General features: G+C 33.9%; 1 protein-coding gene across 1 annotated transcript in view; it reads left to right on the top strand.

The window, feature by feature from the left end:
* Positions 1-4,847: 4,847 nt before the first annotated feature.
* LOC110115994 (chaperone protein dnaJ 49-like) overlaps positions 4,848-22,078 on the top strand; it is a 31,039-nt gene continuing 13,808 nt past the window's right edge. Inside the window, exons 1-2 of the mRNA XM_020849417.2 lie at positions 4,848-5,008; positions 5,088-6,233. Coding sequence (XP_020705076.1) covers positions 5,090-6,220 — 1,131 coding nt within the window. The 5' untranslated portion in view covers positions 4,848-5,008; positions 5,088-5,089 and the 3' untranslated portion in view covers positions 6,221-6,233. The remainder of the gene's footprint in view (positions 5,009-5,087; positions 6,234-22,078) is intronic.

Below are 22,078 nucleotides of genomic sequence, written 5' to 3'. Positions count from 1 at the left end.
TGTTGGTTTTAATAATTGAGTTTGATATTTTCTAAAATTTACGTTAATTATTGAATCTTTAAAATATTTGTGAATTATTTAATGTATTAAATTAAGGGGTCAAAATTTAACTTTTTAATTAAGATTAAAATATGTAATTTTATTATTTTTTCAAAATATTAGACCATAAGTTGAGTAATTAGATACTAAGTTTGCTAGATTTCAATTTTTCTAAATTAAGTTATGATTTTTTTATGTTTTGACACAAATTTGAATAACAATTGACCAAAATGTTGACTTTTTGACTTTAACTTATTTATGGTGGTTTCATATTTTTAATAAATACTAGACCCTAAATGCTAAAGGCTTTGTGTTTATTTAATTTGAAAATTTTTGGAATTAATTATGAATTTATAAAATTTAGGTATTTAATTGAATTATTTAATTGGTTAATTAAAGAGGCTTTTAATAATTTTGCTCCAAACTTCAAGAAATCACTCCCAAAGGTTAGGAATGACCCATGGGAATGTCCTCAAGTGTTTTAAATATCTTTTGAATTTTTAATTATTTTTAAATGTATATTTAATTAAATATTAATTTTATTAAAACTTAAATTAAGGACAAATTAAGGATCCAATCATGTGGCTTTTAACTTTTTTAGGTAGAGGGTTAAATTTTGAAAAGTTTGATATATTAATTATAATTTTTTGATTTAAATTGAATTAATTATGATTTTATTAAATTTGTATGCCAATTTCAAAAGTTAATTTTGGTTGTCTAAATGGTGGACCAATTGAACTCCATTTTCAGTGAAAATTGGCCATGAGTTCACCTGATCTCAAGGCACAGGCTCGCTAAATTTAGGCCTATGATGGACCTTGTAAGGTCGTTAACCAAACCACCCAAACCACCTTCATAGGCTTAATCTATACTACATAAATCAATATTGGGATATAAATGGGGATGTCTAACCCTTACACTAAGCATAACTAACACACCAAAAGCAAAAACCCTAATTCCCATTAGAATGGTGGTTAAATTAATTTGATCTTAAAGGCTAATTAGTGACCCTTGAATTCAAATTAATTGAAAAGTGACCTTAATCAAATGAAACAGAAAGGGAAAATTTTGGACAAGTTAGAGACATGCTCAAAATAGATCCCTCTAAATCTCAAGCCATGGTGAATTCCTGAGACCATAAAGCTTTGATAGGTCTCCTTAAGACCTTTCCAAAAGCCTAATATCATTTAATTTGGTCAATTGTGCGGGGAGTTATAATTTTTTTGAAGCTCATTGTATTTTTTAGATTTTAAAATATGGAATTATCCAATCAGCCACGCACTTTCAACACGGGCTTTATTTTATTGGGCGGCCAATCATTGGCGGCTGATTAGATAACATGAAATTAATCTAAGCTGTCAAATGTTTAATTAAGCAATCATGATATAAAACAGCTTAAGACCATGGGATTTAATTGGAGCTCTTGATTGAGATTAATGACTATGAATGTGTTTTCAACTTTCCATAGCTCTCCGCAACTATAAAGCTTCTCCAACGTGATACGAGAAATCTCTCAGGAGAAAGTTTACCAAACTTTGCAAGGAGCATCAGAGGGATGTAAACCTAGAATCCAATGGTGGAAAACCATTGGTTCGAAGGCTTACTTCACATTTGATTGGACAACTTAACTAGAGAGATTGGGTTTAGGTTTATACCTTAGGGAAAGATCCAACACATGTGTTTTTCTATTAGGAATCTTGCAGGGACATCAACGAACACTTCTCCTTCAGACGTCTTAGTCGGTGGGTCACCGAAAGCAGGTGTTTGAGAAGTGGGTGGAGGAAAGTCACCATAGATTGCTCAAATTAACTCTAGAGAAGATTAGAAAGCTGGGTGAAAGAATGGGAATGCTCAAAGGGCTCAAAGGATTAATTTCAAAAAGCTAGAGGCGAATGAGGACGTCTAGGTGAGAATGCCCTATTTATACATTGGCCATGGCGACATATGACCATGATCGATTAGCGAGACTGTTAAATGCTTGCTAGCTGGATGAGAACAACCTAGGAAGACTCTCTGAGCTTGAAGAAGGCAAATTCAGGCCCTGGAAAGGGCTTTAGCTAAGGCTAGTGATTGGATATCCCCTGAATCATTGCCATTCACTCCATCTACCATCAACCATTGCTCAGGTCAGGGCGAGATGGAAATTTTAATGGGTAAAGGGTATATGTATTAGGTCATGGTGAAACCAATGCAACGATTGGCTTGGTCAGAGGTGACCTAGGGTGAATTTTGGCTTATGGTTAGCCTCCTTTGGACACTTAGGTCAAGCCATATGGCTAACCCAAGTGGTCCCAAGGCTTGGGCCTTTAAAGGAAACCTCTTAGGAGACCAATGGACCATTTTAATGGTTTGGTTTGGCTTGGTAAAGCCTTGGCCAATGGGTTTGACCTAGGTTGAAGTGTATGTGTGCTTGGTTAACTTGGTCAACCAGGTTGACCTAGGGTCAAGGATTGGGTCAATTGAGTCTGAATTGATGGTATGAACTCAATGAAAGTAGTCTCAAGTGATGGGAGACCCCTTGGATTGAAATACATGTTTAAATGGTTAAAGGACACTTTAGTCAACCATGGCTGACTTGGTTAACTAGGCCAAACCAAAGTTTGGGTTTAGTTTAATGCATTACTAATGATATTTAGACAGCATTAGAGGAGATTTCAAGGTTTGATTTGAGTGGGCTATGTTGAGGTTTGGAGAAAATTTCAAATTTCCCATTAAGGGGCATTTTAGTCATTTGGGCCCCTGGTCAATTGAGGGTCAAGTTGGACCTACCAAAATGCACTTTAATGCTGAACATGTCATAACAAAGGTTATGGACATTATCAAAAGTCTTAGGAAGGGTCCTAAGGTTAATTTCCACTAAGTGGAAGGTCAAGTGACATAGGCTATAAATATTTGAAGGTTTTGCAAACTTTGAATTTCAAGTGAGTTTCTAAGGCTAGGGGCGTCCCCTTGGATTTAAATACATATTTAAATGGTTAAAGGACACTTTAGTCAACCATGGTAGACTTGGTTAATTAGGCCAAACCAAAGTTTAGGTTTAGTCTAATGCATTACTAATGATATTTATAATGCATTAGAGTAGATTTCAAGGTTTGATTTGATTGGGCTATGCTGAGGTTTGGAGAAAATTTCAATTTCCCTTTAAGGGGCATTTTAGTCATTTGGGCCCTGGTCAATTGAGGGTTAAATTGGGCCTACCAAAATGCACTTTAATGCTCAACAAGTCATAACAAAGGTTATGAACATTAAGGGTCCTAATGTTAATTTCCACTAAGTGAAAGGTCTATAAATATTTGAAGGTTTTACAAACTTTGGATTTCAAATGAGTTTTTGAAGGCTAGGGGTGTCAAATTGAACTAAAATTTGGAGGGTTTACCCTAGGGGCATGCCTAATCGATATGCAATTAATAGATTATGAATTGAGGTTATTTGACTAGATTTTGAAGTGATTGAAAAATCACCTAAAAAGAATATTGGCCTTTAACCTTGAATTTTGGTATGAAATTTTGGATTTGACTGGACTTTGGATTTGATTGATTGAGCTTAATTTATTTACCTCAATCACAATCAAATAAATAATTACTGATAATTGTAAATCATTGAAGTTTGATTAAATGAATACTTGTTGATGATTGTATATCATTGAAGCTTGTTTAAAGATTGGTTGAAGGCCGGTGTAGGGTAGGGTTGGATTAAAGTTTAGATTAGAATTTGATTGGGCTCTACGTGATTGACAATTGGATAATTGTCAACTATGAGATCAATAGGTAGGAGTCAGGATGGATCCTGATGACCTCATATCGAAATGAGGTCAACACCTATCTATCTTGCATTTTATACTTAAACTGAAATTATATTTTTCGAAAGAACCTAGGTTGTTAACTTGGTGTCCACTCCAGTCATGCAAAGCTTAGTTGCGCATTTCTTGCAATTCCTTTTGGGAGTTTAATCTTGCTTATCTAATAAATTGTTAAATTAAATGTAAATTCAATCATATCATAAATCACTAAAGCCCAATTATAATCCAGGTTTGAGTGTTTTTGATATTCTAGAATCTTAAAGCACTCTCTATATTTTCCCTTTGGATTATATAAATAAGTGTTCAAATTTGTTCCATTCCATCTTCGTAAAATAACTTATTCAATTCCTTTGCTGCAATCTTTATAAATCAATCAAGATTTAGTCATCACTTTAATCGAGAGCTTTTTTAGGAGTTTCTCCTTTGATATAATTAGTCATAGAGGCTTAAATTTAATTTATTTTTTAATAAATTTGTTTTATTATTACATGCTTATTTTATCATTTAAAATTTATTTAAATAATTTTCATATTTATTATAACATCCAGCTTAACCCAAATTTGTTTCCGATTGAATCATTGAACTCTAAACCTTTCCTTCTTTCTATTTTATGTTGATCCAATTTTCACAATCTTGACTATGACATCCAAATAATATTTCATCAAACAATTCCAATTGCATGTTCCTTTAAGTGATTTACTGATTGCTCGATTAAAATGGTGATTAATGACTCTGTTAAATTTTATATATTTTTAGGACCTTCTCGTGAACTCATTTATATTTTTTTGTGCTTAACAGATTTTATTTATTATTGGTGGACCTGTTTCATGTCAATTTTATTTTTATTTTTATTTTTTATTTTGTTGAGCCTTAACTTTATTTATTTTGATGGTTTTTTAGTATTTATAATATAAACATAATTGGACCTCAAGGAAAAAAAATTAACGGTTAGATCCAGCTTGTCCGCCGGCATCAAGGATTTGACGACTTACCTTGGTCTTACGTGCGGTTGGCTGTCCCGGAGAAATCTTCGTTTGCCCTTTTACATTATTCCGATTTTTTTTTTTGCCCAGCTTCGGCTTTTGCTTCGGTTTCATTGCATTCTGAGGATTGATAGCGCGTCGCGGGAAGAGATTGAGATACTCCTGTTGGTGTCTGCGCTTCGCTTTGGTGAGATTGATTCCTGCTGCTTCATTTCCCTCTTTTTCATTCGTTCTTACCGCTAATCCGTGAATAATTTGGTCGTTAGTGATGGATGGGAACAAAGACGAGGCGCAGAGATGCGTGAACATGGGAAAGGATGCTTTGGAGGCAGGGGATAGGGCTCGCGCGATCAAATTTCTAACCAAGGCGCGGCGCCTGGACCCTACCCTTTTTATCGATAACCTCCTCTCCTCTGCCGGCGCAGATGATGCCAACGGGACTGATGATGCCGGAGATATTTCGCCGACGCAGTCTGATGCTCCTGGAAAGGACTTAGACAAAGGTGGGGAAGCCTCATCATCTTCGTTCTCTTCTGCCACTCTTAGGGCTAGGGAGAAGTCTTCCCCAGCTTCAGCGAATGGATCTGCAGCGGCATACACGGAGGAGCAGATCACTATTGTTAGGGAGATAAAGAAGAAGAAGGATTACTATGAGATATTGGGGCTAGGGCGGAGCTGCACCGTGGAAGATGTGCGCAAGGCATACCGGAAGCTTTCATTGAAGGTTCATCCGGACAAGAATAAGGCGCCTGGTGCTGAGGAAGCATTTAAGGCGGTCTCTAAATCCTTTCAGTGTCTTAGCAATGAAGAGAGCAGGCAAAGGTATGATGTTTCTGGTTCTGACGATCCTGCTCCAGTTAGGCGGTACCACCAGGCTCGTGGACGTGGGTTTAATGCCAATGGTTTCTATGACGCTGACATTGATGCGGAGGAGATATTTAGAAACTTTTTTGGTGGAATGCATCAGGCAACTACTCCTTTTGGTACCTTTCATTTCCGTGCTGGTGGCATGGGTGGTGACGGTGGTCATGGGATGCATGACTCTGGTAATTTTAACATCCGCACTCTTTTACAGATCCTGCCCATCATTGTTCTGCTCTTGATTAATTTCCTCCCATCCTCTGATCCTTTGTACACATTCAATCGTTCCTACCCATATGAACACAAGGTTTTGACATCAAAGGGTGCCCCCTTTTATGTTAAGTCTGCAAAGTTTAACCAAGATTATCCTTATCAAAGTTCTGAAAGGGTTGCATTGGAGGCACGCATTGAGAGGGAGTTTGTTGGTTTGCTTTCACAAAATTGTCGGCTTGAGTTGCAGCGGCAACAGTGGGGTTTCCAGCACCAGACGCCTCACTGTGACATGCTTCGGAAATACCAAGAAGGAGAAATTGTTTGATGTCTATTGCAAGGTTTGTTCTGATAATTTCAGCCATTATGATAGTTTTCTATTATTTATGTATTTCATTATTCAACATGTTTAGGGTAGAATATGAAAAATAAAATAAAATATTACCCTAAGATTAGATTTGGGTATTTAAATAATGCTAATTAAAATATTTTTAAAAGTAAGATTCAAGATATTAAGATTTGGATTATTCACGATGATGCTATTATGTAAGAAAAAAAATAGTTAATGATATTAAGAATATTATAAAGTATATGCTTAAAGAATCAAAAGGAAAAATTTCTCGTTGTAAAAATAATTGGTGGTGGAATCAAAACGTGCATGGAAATATCCAAAATAAAAAGTTTGGTTAAAAATTAGTTTAAATGTTAAATTTTGAAAAATTGGGAAAATGATTTGCGATGTAAAGTATTTAGCTTTTAGTGATTTATATAAGAGATTAAATATTAAGGAGAATGAAAAATGTATGTATAAGTTAGTCATGTAAAGAGATAGAAGAAATAAGAACCTGGTTCAAGTGAAATGTATTAAAGAAGAAGATCAAAATGTGCTTTCATTAGAAAAAGATATTTAATATAGGTTGATGAGATATTTCGATTAGTTTTAAAAAAATATTGTGAGAATATGATTGATTTTAGTGACCTTGACACTCTAAATGAAAATAGAGATTTTTGTTTTTGTCATTATATGCAATTACCGGATTTGGGAGACGAATTCAAAACAAGTAGAAAGTCAAAATGACCTTTAATAGGATCAAATTAGGCTGAACCAAATCAAATTGGGCTGAGATCGGGTCAGACTCGAGTCTAAATTTGACTCGATTCGAGTCAATTTGGGCTCGAGCCGTCTCAACGAAATTAATCGTACGAAATTGAGTCCAAAATAATCAATAATTTTATCGAATCGAGCTCGACGCAACAAAAATTGATTATAAAATTAAATTCAAAATGATTATTGATTTAGATTGAATCGGGCTCGACACGACCAGAGCCAATTAATCGAGCCTAACTGAATACGATCGAGTCTAACTGAACGCATTCGAGTTTGATCCGGCTCGAGTCGGGTCGATTCGAGCTTGAATTGGGTTCGACGATGTTCGATTAAATCGATCGAAAGTGCTCGAGCGAAAAACGAGGTCAACAATTGTGGGACGTGTGATATTCCAATAGAGGTGTCTAAAATCTTAGGACATCCAGGAATTTCTTTGCTTACTAAAATTTTTAATATTATTTTGAAAACTAAAAAGATCCTAGATGACTGGAGGGATGTGTTGGCTCCTATTTTTATGAATAAAAGTGATGAACATGAGTATGCAAATTATAAATGAATTAGGTTAATGTGTTATATATTAAAATTATCAGAGAGAGTAATTGAGCATAGGGGTTAAGACTTGATACTAATGTTTCTCAAAATCAATTTGGATTCAAGCTGGCTAGGCCTACCATGAAAGCTATACATTTGTTTGAGAGGTTTGATGGAGAAGTAGAGAGGGAGAGAGAGAGTAATGAGGATTTAGATGTAATATTTATTAATTTAATGAAATCATATGAAAAAGTTTCAAGAGAAGTACTCTAGAGAGTTTGAGAAAAGTATGTTCTTGGAGAATCAAAAGGAAAAATTTCTCGTAGTAAAAAAATTCGTGGTGGAATCAAATTGTTCGTGAAAAGATCCAAAATAAAAAGCTTGGTTTAAAAAAATAGTTTAAAAGTTAAATTTCGAAAAATTGGGAAAACAATTTGCGATATAAAGAATTTAGCCGTTAGTGATTCATATAATAGATTAATTATTAAGGAGGATGAAAGATGTATGGATAAGTTAGTCAAGTAAAAAGATAGAAGAAATTAAAACTTAATTCAAGCGAAGTGTATTAAGGAAGATGATCAAAAAGTGCTTTTATTAGATGAAGATATTCAACATAGATGGATGAGATATTTCGAGAAGCTTGCAAGAAATATTGTGGGAATATGATTGATTTTAGTGACCTTGACACTCTAAATGAAAATAGAGAATTTTGTTTTTATCATTATATTAGGAAAACTGAATCTGGAAAGGCTTTAAAAATAAAGTGTGTAAAAATAGTGGGACATGTGATATTCCAAAAGAGGTCTGGAAATGCTTAGGAGATCAAGGAATTTCTTACCTTACTAATTTTTTTTAATATTATATTCAAAACTAAAAGGATGCTAGATGAGTGGAGGGATGTGTTGGCTCCTATTTTTATGAATAAAAGTGATGCACAAGAGTATGCAAATTATAAAGGAATTAAGTTAATGTGTTATGCATTAATATTATTAGAGAGAGTAAATGAGCATAGGGGTTAAGAATTGATACTAATGTCTCTCAAAATCAATTTGGATTCAAGCGGGGTAAACCTACTAAGAAAGCTATACATTTGTTTGAGAGGTTTAATGGAGAAGTGGAGAGAGAGAGAGAGAGAGAGAGAGAGAGAGAGAGGGAGGGAGGGAGGGAGGGAGGATTTACATGTGATATTTATTGATTTAGTGAAATCATATAAAAGGTTTCAAGAGTAGTGCTCTAGAGAGTTTGAGAAAAAAAGGAGTTAATGCTTATATCTAAGTTATTAAGGATATGCATGCATAAACTGTTACTTGTGTTCAAACACAAGGTGGTTAGGATCAAGTATTTTACTATTCCAATTGGATTATGTGAAGGATCAGATTTAATATCATATCTTTTTGCTTTAGTCATGCATGTTCTTACCAGGCGTTTGCAAGAGGATGCACCATACTATATGCTTTTTGCTGATGATATTCTTCTTGTTGTTAAGAATAGAGAGGAAGTTGAAAGAAAAATTGAATTATGGAGGTCAGCCTTAGAATCTAAAGGTTTTCATTTGAGTGGATCTAAAATTGAATACATAGATTATAATTTTTATAGTAATAATTATAGTAGTGAAATTATGACTGTGTGATCAAGTCATTAAAAAAAGTGCATATTTTTGAGATCTCAAGTCTATTGTTCTAAGAGATAGTGAAATAGATGGGGATATTATTTGTAGAATTCAAGTTAGATGGTTGAAATGAACGAATGCATCGGGTCTGTTGTGTGATAGAAAAGTACCACTCAAATTTAAGGGGAAATTTTATAAGATGGTGGTGAGACCTGCAATGTTTTATGGCTTAGAATGTTGGTCATTGAAAGAGAAGCATAAACTCAAGTTACGTGTTGCAGAGATTAGGATGCTTAGGTGGATGAGTGATTTTACACTTAGAGACAATGGGAAATGAGTATATACGCGAAAAACTTGGAGTAACTCCAATGGAAGATAATTTTAAAGAGATTCACCTTAAATGATTTGGTCACATAAAATGTCGGCCTTTTGATGACCCGGTTAGGAGAGTAGATGTGTTATGTCTCACTTATGTTAAGAAAGGCAGAGTTAGACCTTAAATGACTTAGTTAGAAAGTATTATAAATGACTTTTTTTTATTAAATTTAAATGAGAATTTAACTCCTAGAACACAATGAAAAAAAAAAATATTCATGTAGCCAATCTCACATTTAAGAGGCCATTATTCAAGTTTGGTATTTGTATGCTAAAGTAGCTTGCCAGATCTTGTTTTTGGTTGATGTGCTAAACTGGTCAGTTAGGAATTCTTTCTTTAATTAGCCACTATTTTGACTTAAAGTTTGTTACACGTAATTCTACTTCTGGAAATTAAACAGTACTATATTCTCCTTGCTGACCCACCTTTTGTAATTGCGTTTGATGCTGATGCACACTGGTGCTCAAAATGTTCTGACTTTCTGAGTGATCCTCCTTTATTATCCATGTAGCATACTTATCATATAAGAATTTAGCTATTTGCTTTAACCAATTGCGAGCAGTTCCATGAATTCTCAACTCTTCTTGTCTAGCACTTTATTTGCTGTCAACACCATTCAAACTGATCCTATTTTCACTTCTAGTGATGTGGAAGAATAATTTATTTTTTCTAATATTTTTATTTTTCTCTTGAGACGTCTGGTATTTTTGTTTTATGTTCAAGCTATTTTGGAGTTTTGCGGTGATTATTTCATATGATGAATTGTTATTACAATGAGATTATTATTGCTAAGGCATTGCGCAGGCTCTTCTTACCATTTTGTGTCCCATGTTCATTATTATGTATTTTTAACTTGATGGTTTGCTATGATAGTTGTATTTTCTCTTTACTTTGGTTGAAACTGCATAATTCTTATATGAGCTATAGTGTAATGATTGTGTTAATCAAGCAAAATGGATTTTCTTGGAATGGTTAGCTCTTCTTATAGAAATGATGTTAGGATTATGATGTAGGGCATAAGTTTTTCTTAATGATTTAGTCTTTTACCTTATAGGTAGGTGATCGAAATTGCTAAGCAATAAGCAGATACTTTGATGTTATCGACACTATCACAAAAAGAGTAGTTTGTTTAAATTACTATTAGATTTTGTTCACTTCACCATATACCATTAGTACTAATATATATATATATATATTAAAGATTGTTTGTCATCAGTTCCAACATCATTATTTATATTGTTTTTTAGTCATCAACAAGCCTATTGTATCTCATTGCATGATGACTTCATTTGTTGCAAAGTTAGCTAGAAGAATGCTTATTTGAGTTCAGCATATCGTACAATTATCATGATCAATCAACCTATCTGGTTAATTACACATGTAAAGTTCATGAAGCACCTGATTTTGCTAACATTCTGTGATAATAGATAATCCCACATTCTTTTTCAATGGGAAAGCCAGCTTGATAATAGATAATCTCAACCTTCTTGATCTTAACTACTTATATATACTTTTGTTCGGTTGCTATTTTTTGTGTTTATATGAGGTTTGGTGTCCGTAGCACAACATTGAAAAATTTCTTTGTTTTTAAATTTTGGTTGTAAAATACTCCTCCCATCATTTGTCATCCTTTTAGTTTTTAAAATATTATTGAAAAAATTATTAATCTTATCACAATAAGATTCCCCATTGCTCATGAATTTTTAATAGGTATATCATACGAACAGAAAGTTTTACCTTTATTCATTGTCTTCAAAGCTAATTTCACTTAGGGGTTGTTTGGTTGCCTGAAAAAGAAATGCAGTGTAAAGTAATTGCAATGTAAAGTAAATGTACTGTATTCCGAATACGTTGAGATTGTTTGGCTGTCTGCAAAATAAACGCAGGAGAACTGTTTTCCTTGTTTGGTTAGGTAGATCCAGAGTAAAGTAAAATCTATTTTTTTTAAATAATTTGATAGAAATCATGGATACTCATGCAACCATCTGTTAGTATTTTCATCAAAACCTATCACATCGCCATTTGCAAATTTCAATATTTTTTTTACATTCATAAGACTCGAATTGAAGGGCTCTTAGGCATTGTTTGGGATAAAATATTACTTTCTAAAGCTGCTTTTTAAAACATTTTTTTTTCAAAAAAATCTTTATACTATAAAACAAATTTATAAATAAATACAAATAATGTCAAAAAAAAAAAAAAACCTTAATTGAAAGCAAAAACTATTAATATGAATAAATTACATGCTTTCAAAAACAATTCTTTTTTAGCAACATATCTATCAAACGAATGCCCAAAGATTATATAGTTACACAGAGACAAGAAAACAATAATAAATCCAAAAATTAAAAACAAAATTTCTTCCTCTGATGCCTAACAACGAAGCTATTGTTCAGTCAAGAAGAGCTCATTTCTGTAGGACCCGAATCACCCATAACCTCAGCAAGTCCTGTCAGATTATGATAAGGAGATTCATTATTAAAATCTTTGCAACTCACACTGCCACCGGAAACAAATCTATTTTTCTTATTCAAATGTTTTTTATCCAAACGAGCATGAATATGTTTTTTCTTCATAAGGAGAAAGACTAATGCGATAGCAAGCACCACAACAGCTAACACCCCCAAGACTGGCAGAATCAAATTAGTGTTGGCTAAAACAAAAGACTGAACTTCAGATAGGAAATTAACAACTCCAGCATCATCTTTTTGGTTCTTCATTTGACAAGAAACTACAAGTTCAGTGGATGAGTCAACATGTGTCTTTATTTATGAAGTGAATATTCTCCTCTCTCAACGCCATCAGAACTTGTTCTTCAAGCTTCTGTGCTACCACAAACTACATAAGATAGTCATCTCCATGAACCTCTTTAGATATGGCGATATCAATCTTCTTAGGTTAAACCATAAAGGAACTGAGGCCTTCTTCATTCTTGAGATGGTTAATATTCTCAATTGCAGCTTTGAACAATAATTCGATTACCTGAGGTTCATAACAATTCAGACCTACAAAACTCATATCCAAAGTAAATGAGAAATCTAAATGCAACTGTATTCAACTGCTTCTCCTGGAAGCCAACACACATGAATTATGTATGCATTAACTAGCTTGGCATTCAATATATTTGCCTTGTAAGGCTTTGTAGGATACTGCTAAGATTGACTCAATTTATTAACGCTGCACATATATCCTAGCTATTTTGCAACATGTTTTCAAGCCAACTTAATTTATAGCTACTTTATGCAACTAAAAAAAGCTTATAAATCCTTCCAAACAATTTTTTTGTCATTTCAGTGCTTAAAAACAATTAATATATTACTCTAGCTATTCCATTTGTGTACTACTTTTAGGTTAAATCCTATTTATACCTATTCCTTGAACCGTGATTAGAATGAAGTCAAAATTAATAATTGCTAGGAATGAAAATATTTCCCAGAATTGAATGCTCACCTTCAATACCTTATGACTGGGACGAGAAGGATATGCAAACCAGACATCATTAAGTTCCACATCACAATCTTTTACACTGTAACAAAACAAAATATGTAATAATAAGGCTGTAGAAATAAATATGGATCAGACAGGACTTATATTCAGCAATAAAGTTATCAGTATTTTGATTAATCTAGTGGGACATTTATCACCAGATTTTGGCATAGAGGACACACGATCAAGAAGCTGAAAAACTCTTCTGCTTGCACCTGCAGCTTTCATTGCTGTTATATACAACCCTGACAGGGCAGAGACTGATGAACCAACTGCAAGTGGACAAATAACAGATATAAGAAGTCATCCAAAAGGTTATAATATGTAAATAACAAGCATCTATGAACTTCAGCATATGAAGTTCCACAAAATGCAGATCAATTTTTTCTCTATTTTATATCATAGCAGATTTTCATATTGCTTGATAACAATACCTGTAAGACTGTAAAGGATGAAAGAAGTTAGGTCTCCAATTGTCATGGATCCCTTTCATATTTGGGGATATTCTCGCCATTGATCTGTTCGACGGGAAGGACGAGAGGGTTTAGGGTTCGCCTTTCATCTTCTCCTTTTCGTTGTTGCTGTTCGTTTTCGTTGATTCGCAAGGGGTGCATGGATTGCACCGTCGCTTCTCGGCTCCCTTGTCGTCGTTCGACTTCGTTCATTCGCACGAGAGCGACATACCGCACAGATCGCTCCTTCCTTTCCTTCGTTGCTATTCGACTTTGGCTCCCTCTTAGCTGTTCGACTTCGCTCTTCGCAGGAGAGATCGCACGAGGCTGGTTCTCAAGAGAAGAATTTCAAACCCGCTCAATTTGAGCGGCTTTCGAAGTCGCAGGATCCGCCTCCCGTAATACACGCCTAATGCTTCGGAGGATTTCCTTTTGTTCCGCTCAAAATTAACCAAACAGCCAAATTTAGTAAATATATGTATTTGTTTTATTTTACCCTCCTAATTCAGGCAACCAAATAGCCCCTTAACTTTTTTTAACACTTTATAATGTACCTCATTATTTTGCTCATTTTACTTAAAGCTCTCATTTAATAATTTCATAAAGATGCATTCTTAACTTTTGCTTATAGCTTCATATATAAACAATATTCTATTCTCTTTGCATGTAATTCATCTAATTTGATCAAAATCTCCAGCTAAGTTATCTTTTGGCTTAATTATTCTTTTTGATTGTCTTTTTTTCTAGCATCAATCTAATTATATAAATAATACAAAAAATATAACTTTTATTTTATTCACTATGCTCTTTTTAAGATTTTTGGGGTTCTTACTATCATTATTTGCTTCAATAGTATATAAATTTTTTCTTTAAAATCACAATTTTTTAATAAGCTTTGTTCCCTCATTATAGTTTACTATTTAATTTATGTTCTTTTTCTACATTCTTATAAGGCTTTTATTGAAATTTTCTAATGGAATTCATCAATTTATCCCACATCACGTTTTCCTCAACTAAAAAGTTTTATTTTAATTCTCTTAACAACTTATCTTGAAAGATTAAGAATTTGTCACATTTTAGATTCCACTACCGTATTTTAGAGCAATTTGTTGTTTTGATTGTTTTCTTTGATTAAGATATACATCACATTATATATTGTGTGAATAAACTCTTTTTTGGATTCACCATACAATCTCTTAAAAAGATTTTCTTTTTGTCAAAATAAAAAGATGCCTATTTGTAATTTGGTGATTCACTTTTGAAGTAACTAAGTGTTCTTATTTTTGAAAGCATGTCTTCGCTATTGCAAGATAATAGATTATTTTGAAATCTAGTATAGTTTTTTCCATTATATTTCTAACTCAATAGTACTCAAAATGAATCATCTCATAGATCTTTCTACTTGAAATTCATGTCCATTTAAGTCAACTCTAAGAAATATTCTTTCCTTTTCAGGTACTCATAGTAGTATTTCCATTTCATACCTAGCTTGTTTTTTTATCACTTTTTTAATCCTACTTGAGGATGATAAATACTAACCACATTTATGATATTATCATTAATAATTATCTTAATAAAAATCACCTTACCACTGGTCTGTTCAATTGAATAATTTTATCTTTCAACCCTCTAACATATACTAACCCAAACTCATTCCTATTATGAAACATTTCAACGTACAATAACTTGTAATCTATCTCATTATCATTGGATATTTTTCCCTTCCATTTGGTTTCCTCTAAACAATAAATATTTATTATTTTAGTAATCGTTGTTTATTAATTTTTTAATCTTTTCATTCAAAGTCCTTACATTTCATGTTGCAAATCAAAATTTTAGTTCTAAATCTTGTAAACACTTGCTTACTTTCCAGCACAATTAAGTCATGTTCTGATACATCACTGATGTCCAAGCCAACTCTTTTCCCACTTTTTAACACAATTGGTTTAAGTTATCGTGCGTCACTTAAGGGCTGCATCCTAGAAAAGGCATCTCAATGTTAAGGGTTAGAATTAGAAGACATTTGGAATGTTAGAAAGCTACTATATGTCAAGGAATGTTAATACTTTAGTTGTCTTCCATTTAGTAGAGAATAAAGAATTGTCAGGTAAAATTGTTTATTTAAATATGTTTAGTGTTAACCATTAGAGGGATTGTTATTAGGTTAATTATTGGAGGAAAAAATCATAAATATGGTTTGTGCTTATCTTCTTAAGTTGGAGTGGAAGATAGTTTGATAAATCAATTTTCATGTTTGATAATTCAGTTTTCATGGAGTAATAGGGAATGAATGATAAAATTGAAGGTGAGGACTTTATTTAACAATAGCATAGGATTTTCCAATAATGAACACACTCCAAGAAATAGAAGAATTTTCAAATTTTTTTCTGAAGTTGAGCTACTAAATTATGAATAGAGTTATCTTAGAAATGATTTTCATAATAAAATTATAAGGTAATTTTTAGAGAACATTGAACCATGCAACCTAGAGTAATAGCTATGTGTTTATAACTTAGCAGTGTAAAGAATGCAATACATGAATGCTTTCATTTAATAAATAGGTTTAACGCCTATACCAAAACACAACTTGATGAAACATGTATAAAAAAAATAAAAAAATAAAAAAATAAAAAAATAAAAAAATAAAAAACTTGATGAAACATGTATAAGATCTAACTTGACATAAGAAGAAATTAGATTTGATCATGTTAACAATGAAAATTTACCATAAGAATTTGTTTTTAATTGGAAAGATGAAGTTACCTTCATTATATTGGTTTAGTTTAGATTGTTGGACCGACTTGAGCTCAACTCAAACCTCTTTCTCATGAGTGTTGGCTCAGGCTCATCTAGAACTTTTGTGTTTGATTCAAGTGGAATTATCTTATAAAGTATATTATTAAATTAATCTAAAAGTTGAATTTGAGAGAAGAATATGCTTAACCGCAACGCTTTAGTTTCATGTGAGATATCACATAAGATTTTAAGAGTTATGGTAGATGTTAGACGTTTATGATTTAACTAATCATTTTAATAATCTTAGAAACAAAGAGGATGTCAACAGATCGGAGCAGTAATATTTTTGTATCAAAATTTTAAAACAAAAAAGATGTAGACCTTGGCGATTATAGGGGAATTATGTTTATGAGTATTTCAATGTAGTTAAGAGAGTGTAGTTGAATATAAGGAATTGAGAATCATATCAGTTGAGTTATCAATTTGGTTTTATGCTAAGAATATCATTATATAGGTACTTTTTGTGTTGATTTGAAAAGTATAGAGAACAAAGAAAGGTTATTTATGTGATTTTAGAAGGCATATAATTAAGAATTGTAAGAATTGATTTAGTCTGTTGAATGAATAAAATGTTTCATGGGCTTATTGAAGCTTTATGAAGATAGATATGTATGTTTGGATAGTGACTAGCAATATATATATAATTTTGAAGTGAGCAATGAGGTTATAATCTAGTTAGTATACATGAAAAGTTCAATGCTTCATCCTTATCTTTGGTATTTGTTATTGGAGATGATTATAATTGATATTCAAAGTGAAACACTTTGTTGCATTGTTTAAAATGAAAATGAAGGTGCATGCCTCAAGGCATCCAACAATATGATGCACACATAAAACTCATTAAGGCTTGTCCCCAAGTGTTATCAATGAGGCTTATACATTTTTTAATTTGGATATATACTTTGAGGCATGTAGCTCAATAAGTTAATATAAAAATAATTATTGTTAATATATTATGCATCTAATATAATAGATCTTATGTTATAGCTAATATATATTCTATTAGGTTAGTTACCCCCATTTGACGCATAATTTAGTCAAGCCTCCCTTTTTATGCCAGATGTGTGGAGAATGAGTGTGCTAATTCCTATCTTTAAGAATAAAGGTGATGCACAAGATTATACAAATTATAGAAGCATTAAGTTGATTTGTCATACTTTAAAACTATGGGAGAGAGTTATGGAGCATAGGTTACGACGTGTTACTAATGTTTCTCAAAATCAAATTGGATTCATGCCGAGTACGTCTATTATGGAAGCCATACATTTATTGAGAGATTTGATGGAGAAGTATAGAGAGAAAAAGGAAGATTTTCATATGATATTTATTGATTTAGAAAAAGCATATGATAAAGTTCCAAGAGAAGTGCTATGGAGAGTTCTAAAAAAGAAAGGGATTAATAATGCTTATATTCAAGTTATTAGAGATACGTATGCTGGAGTTGTTACTTGTGTTCAAACGCAAGGTAGTTTGACCAAGTATTTTCCAATTTCAGTTGGATTACATCAAGGATCATCCTTAAGACCATATTTTTTTGGCTTTAGTCATGGATGTTCTTACTAGAGATTTGCAAGAGTATGTTCCCTAGTGTATGCTTTTTGCTGACGATATTCTTTTTGTTGATAAGGCTAAAGAGGGAGTTGAAGGTAAATTTGAATTATGGAGGTCAACCTTAGAGTCTAAAGGTTTTCGTTTGAGTAGATCTAAAACCGAATACATTTAGTGTAATTTTAGTAGTAATAGATCTAGTGGGGGGTTTGTGACTTTGAGCAATCAAGTCGTTAATAAGAGTACACATTTTAGATATCTTGGGTCTATTATTTAGAGTGATGGTGAAATACATGGTGATATTACTAGTATAATTCAAGTTGGATAGATGAAGTGGACGATTGCATCAGGCCTATTATGTGATATAAAAGTACTACCCAAACTTAAGGCAAAATTCTATGAAATGGTGGTTAGACCTGCAATGCTTTATGGCACAGAATGTTGGCCATTGAAAGAGAAGCCTAATAATAAGTTAAGGTTGCAGAGATGAGGATGCTAAGGTGAATGAGTGGCTTTACTCTTAGGGGCAGGATATGAAATGAGCATATACGTGAAAAGATTGGAGTAGCTCCAGTGGCAGATAAGATTAGAGAGATTTGCCTTAGATGGTTTGGTCACATAAAACGGCGGCCTTCTGATTACCTAGTTAGGAGACTAGATGTATTAGGTTTAATCAATGTTAAGAAAGGTTGATGTGAAACGATCATCTAAAGATGATATACTTGATGAAATTGCATGCTTAATTTTTAGAAAGAACAAATAATTATATATTTATAATGATTTGAACGACGAGATAAAACATTAAGAGTGGTAAAACGAGCTTAGGGTAAATCACATACAAAGGAGTTAAGATCGTAAAACATTCAATTTAATCTAACGAAGCATACATGATTGGCTTTCAACGATGAATCCCTAAACTAACAGTGAGATTAGTCGCTACAAGAAGATCCTTCACACAACTCTTCTAATTACTAGGCTTTAGCGGAGAAGCATTAACATGATCGTCATGAATTTACTAGACCACAATTGAGAAGCACTTCGAAGTGAAAAGAGTCGGGGAATCGTTTACCCAAAGACAAATGGTGCCAAAGTGTAGTCCGTTGGGTAGCCCATATATTTGTCGGTGGTCTTCCAAAGTGCTGGACAGTAGGATATCTTTGCTGGCATAAGTGGACCGCAAGCTGTATGCTGAAATCTGAGGACAACAGAGAAAAAACTGCCTACAGGAATTCTGGACAGTAAATTCAGCCTTCCAATGGTGCAGGATAGAGCCAAAATCGGAGAAAAATCTCAGGATTCTAGGCTTAGCAAGGGGAATTGAGAGGGAGAGGTGGTCGGGTAAGAGAGGAATCCAGGATTTACTTCCTAAAATAAAAGAAACAGAATTTGGAAGGCATTTATGGTAGTGGGGCCTTGAGGGGAATTTCGGCCAAAGGGAAAAGTCTTAGGTTTTGGAATTATTTCCAAAGAGCTTTTGAGTGAATGAGGGAAGTAATTAGGAGCATTAATTGGCTCTTAATTTGGCAAAGGAAAGAGGAAGAGGGGGCCGGCCTAGGAGAGAGGGAGGGAGAGGGCCAGAGGGGTTTTATTTCAAATAGGTGGGCCCCAATTAATTATGTGAATTAATCCCTAAATATGAATTTAAATTTCAGATTTAAAGCTGCGATTAATTCTTTAATGACGGGAGGAAATTTAGGGGGCATTTAACTTCTAATGCAAATTTGAATTTTGGATTTGAAACTCCCTCCAAGTGACCTCTCCAAATTAGGAAACTAATCAAATGCAATGAGGGAAAATGGAGGGGATGGAGGAGGGGTTATTGCGGGCAGGTGGTGGCAAAGGGGAAGGCCGTCGGCCTCCAGCTTGGAGAGGTCACTTGGAGGGAGTTTCAAATCCAAAATTCAAATTTGCATTAGGAGTTAAATGCCCCTTCAATTTCCTCCCGTCATTAAGGAATTAATTGCAGCTTTAAATATGAAATTTAAATTCAGATTTAGGGATTAATTCACTTAATTAATTGGGGCCCACCTATTTGAAATGAAACCCCTCTCCCTCCCTCTCTCCTAGGCCCCCCCTCTTCCTTTTTCCTTTGCCTAATTAAGAGCCAATTAATGCTCCTAATTACTTCCCTCATTCAATCAAAAGCTCTTTGGAAATAATTCCAAAACCTGAGACTTTTCCCTTTGGCCGAAAATCCCCTCAAGGCCCCACTACTGTAAAATCCTTCCAAATTCTGTTTCTTTTATTTCTGGAAGTAAATCCTGGATTCCTCTCTTACCCGACCACCTCTCCCTCTCAATTTCCCTTGCTCCTAAGCCTAGAATCCTGAGATTTCTCTCAGATTTTGGCTCTGTCCTGCACCGTCGGAAGGCTGAATTTGCTGTCCAGAATTCCTATAGGTAGGTTTTTCTCTGCTGTCCTCAGATTTCAGCATATAACTTGCGGTCCCCTTATGCCCGCAAAGATATCCTGCTGTCCAGCACTTTGGAAGACCACCGACAGATATATGGGCTACCCAACGGACTACACTTTGACACCATTTGTCTTTGGGTAAACACTTCCGCGACTCTTTTCTCTTCGAAGTGCTTCTCAATTGTGGTCTAGTAAATTCATGACGATCATGTTAATGCTTCTCCGCTAAAGCCTAGTAATTAGAAGAGTTGTGTGAAGGATCTTCTTGTAGCGACTAATCTCCCTGTTAGTTTAGGGATTCATCGTTGAAAGCCAATCATGTACGAGTCGTTAGATTAAATTGAATGTTTTACTATCTTAACTCCTTTGTATGTGATTTAGCCTAAAGCTCGCTTTACCGCTCTTAATGTTTTATATCGTTGTTCAAATAATTATAAATATATAATTATTTGTTCTTTCTAAAAATTAAGCGTGCAAATTCATCAAGTATTTCATCTTTGGATGATCGTTTCACATCAAAGGTAGAGGTAAATCTAAAAAGACTTGGTTAAAAAATATTAAAAATGATTTTTATTTATTAGATCTAAATGAGAATTTGACCCTTAATTGGACATAATGGAGAAAAAAGATTCATGTAGTCTACCCCACATAATAGGATAAAGGCTTGATGTTGTTGTTGTATCCCTTTTGGTGCAGGAGTGCGAGGAGGTTTGCCGTATGAGAGTTGTGGCCAAGTGAGTCCTAGTTGAGTGAAAGCTTACAAGCTCATATTCCAGAGCATCTGAGCACAAGAGCAAGGACAAATGGTCATCTGCATGTCTCTATTAGAAGTCTTGTTATTTAGAATAATTAATTTTTTTCATCATATGACTTTGCGGTTTGTTTTTATGATGATAAACTAAGTGAATATATTGATGATTTATGTCATATTTAATTATTCTTAATTTTTTTATTATTATTATTTTATTTCAAGGCTTATAGATCAATTTACCTCAAGGCTTATCCTTGCCTCGTTAAGGAAAAATGCTTTTGTTCCCAATTTTGCTTCTATTAGATAGGGATACTTCTAGCCTACCTTAAGAAGAGATGCTAAAGATTTTTTTAAAAAATGTCTACAATGGTGGAAGTTCGCCCCAATGCAACTGTAGCCTTCCCACAAGTTGCACTTGACCACAATCTCTTGGCCATTTTTTATGTGGGGAATGGATTTATTAGGCCCGTTCCCTCCATCAGCAGGGCAAAGAAGATTCATCTTAGTTATGATCAACTACTTCACTAAATGGATTGAAGCCAAGGCGCTCGCCCGTTTAACGTCTTCCGTTGTTTGAAATTTCATTTGGATCGGCATTATCTACCAACATGGAGTTCCTTTCACAATCAATACAAATATCAGACCATAATCCTCCGACCAAAGCCTCAAAGAATTCTATATCACTCAAGGCATTTGCCTCAAGTTTGCCTCTGTTCACCAACAACGAACTGTCAGATAGGTTAAAAGTGCCAACAAATTTATACTCAAGCTCCTAAGAAAAAGATCGATGGTGCCAAAGGGAAGTGGGTCGAACTATTTCCTTTAGTATTATGGGCTCTCAGAACGGCTCCATCAATAGTTATAGGGCATACACCCTTTTTTCTTGCATAGTACCAAAGTTGGACTACCAATACAGCTTGAATTGCTAAGCCAAAGGGTGCTAGCCATGGCCCATGAGACAATCGCCGAACCTAACGAATGAAATGTATCCCGCCAAGAAGGCTTACAGACAGCCACCGACCTACTATAAGAGCACTGAGCACAATTTGTGCTCCAAATAAGAAGTGAAGTGAAGAACCGTCAAGTATTACAAACTCCATGTCAAAGAAAAGACCTT

This window comes from Dendrobium catenatum, unplaced genomic scaffold (assembly GCF_001605985.2).
Source record: "Dendrobium catenatum unplaced genomic scaffold, ASM160598v2 fragScaff_scaffold_231, whole genome shotgun sequence".
NCBI classification, from domain to species: Eukaryota; Viridiplantae; Streptophyta; class Magnoliopsida; order Asparagales; family Orchidaceae; genus Dendrobium; species Dendrobium catenatum.
Note: the sequence above shows the minus strand (reverse complement) of the source record. Positions and strands in the feature narration are given on the sequence as shown.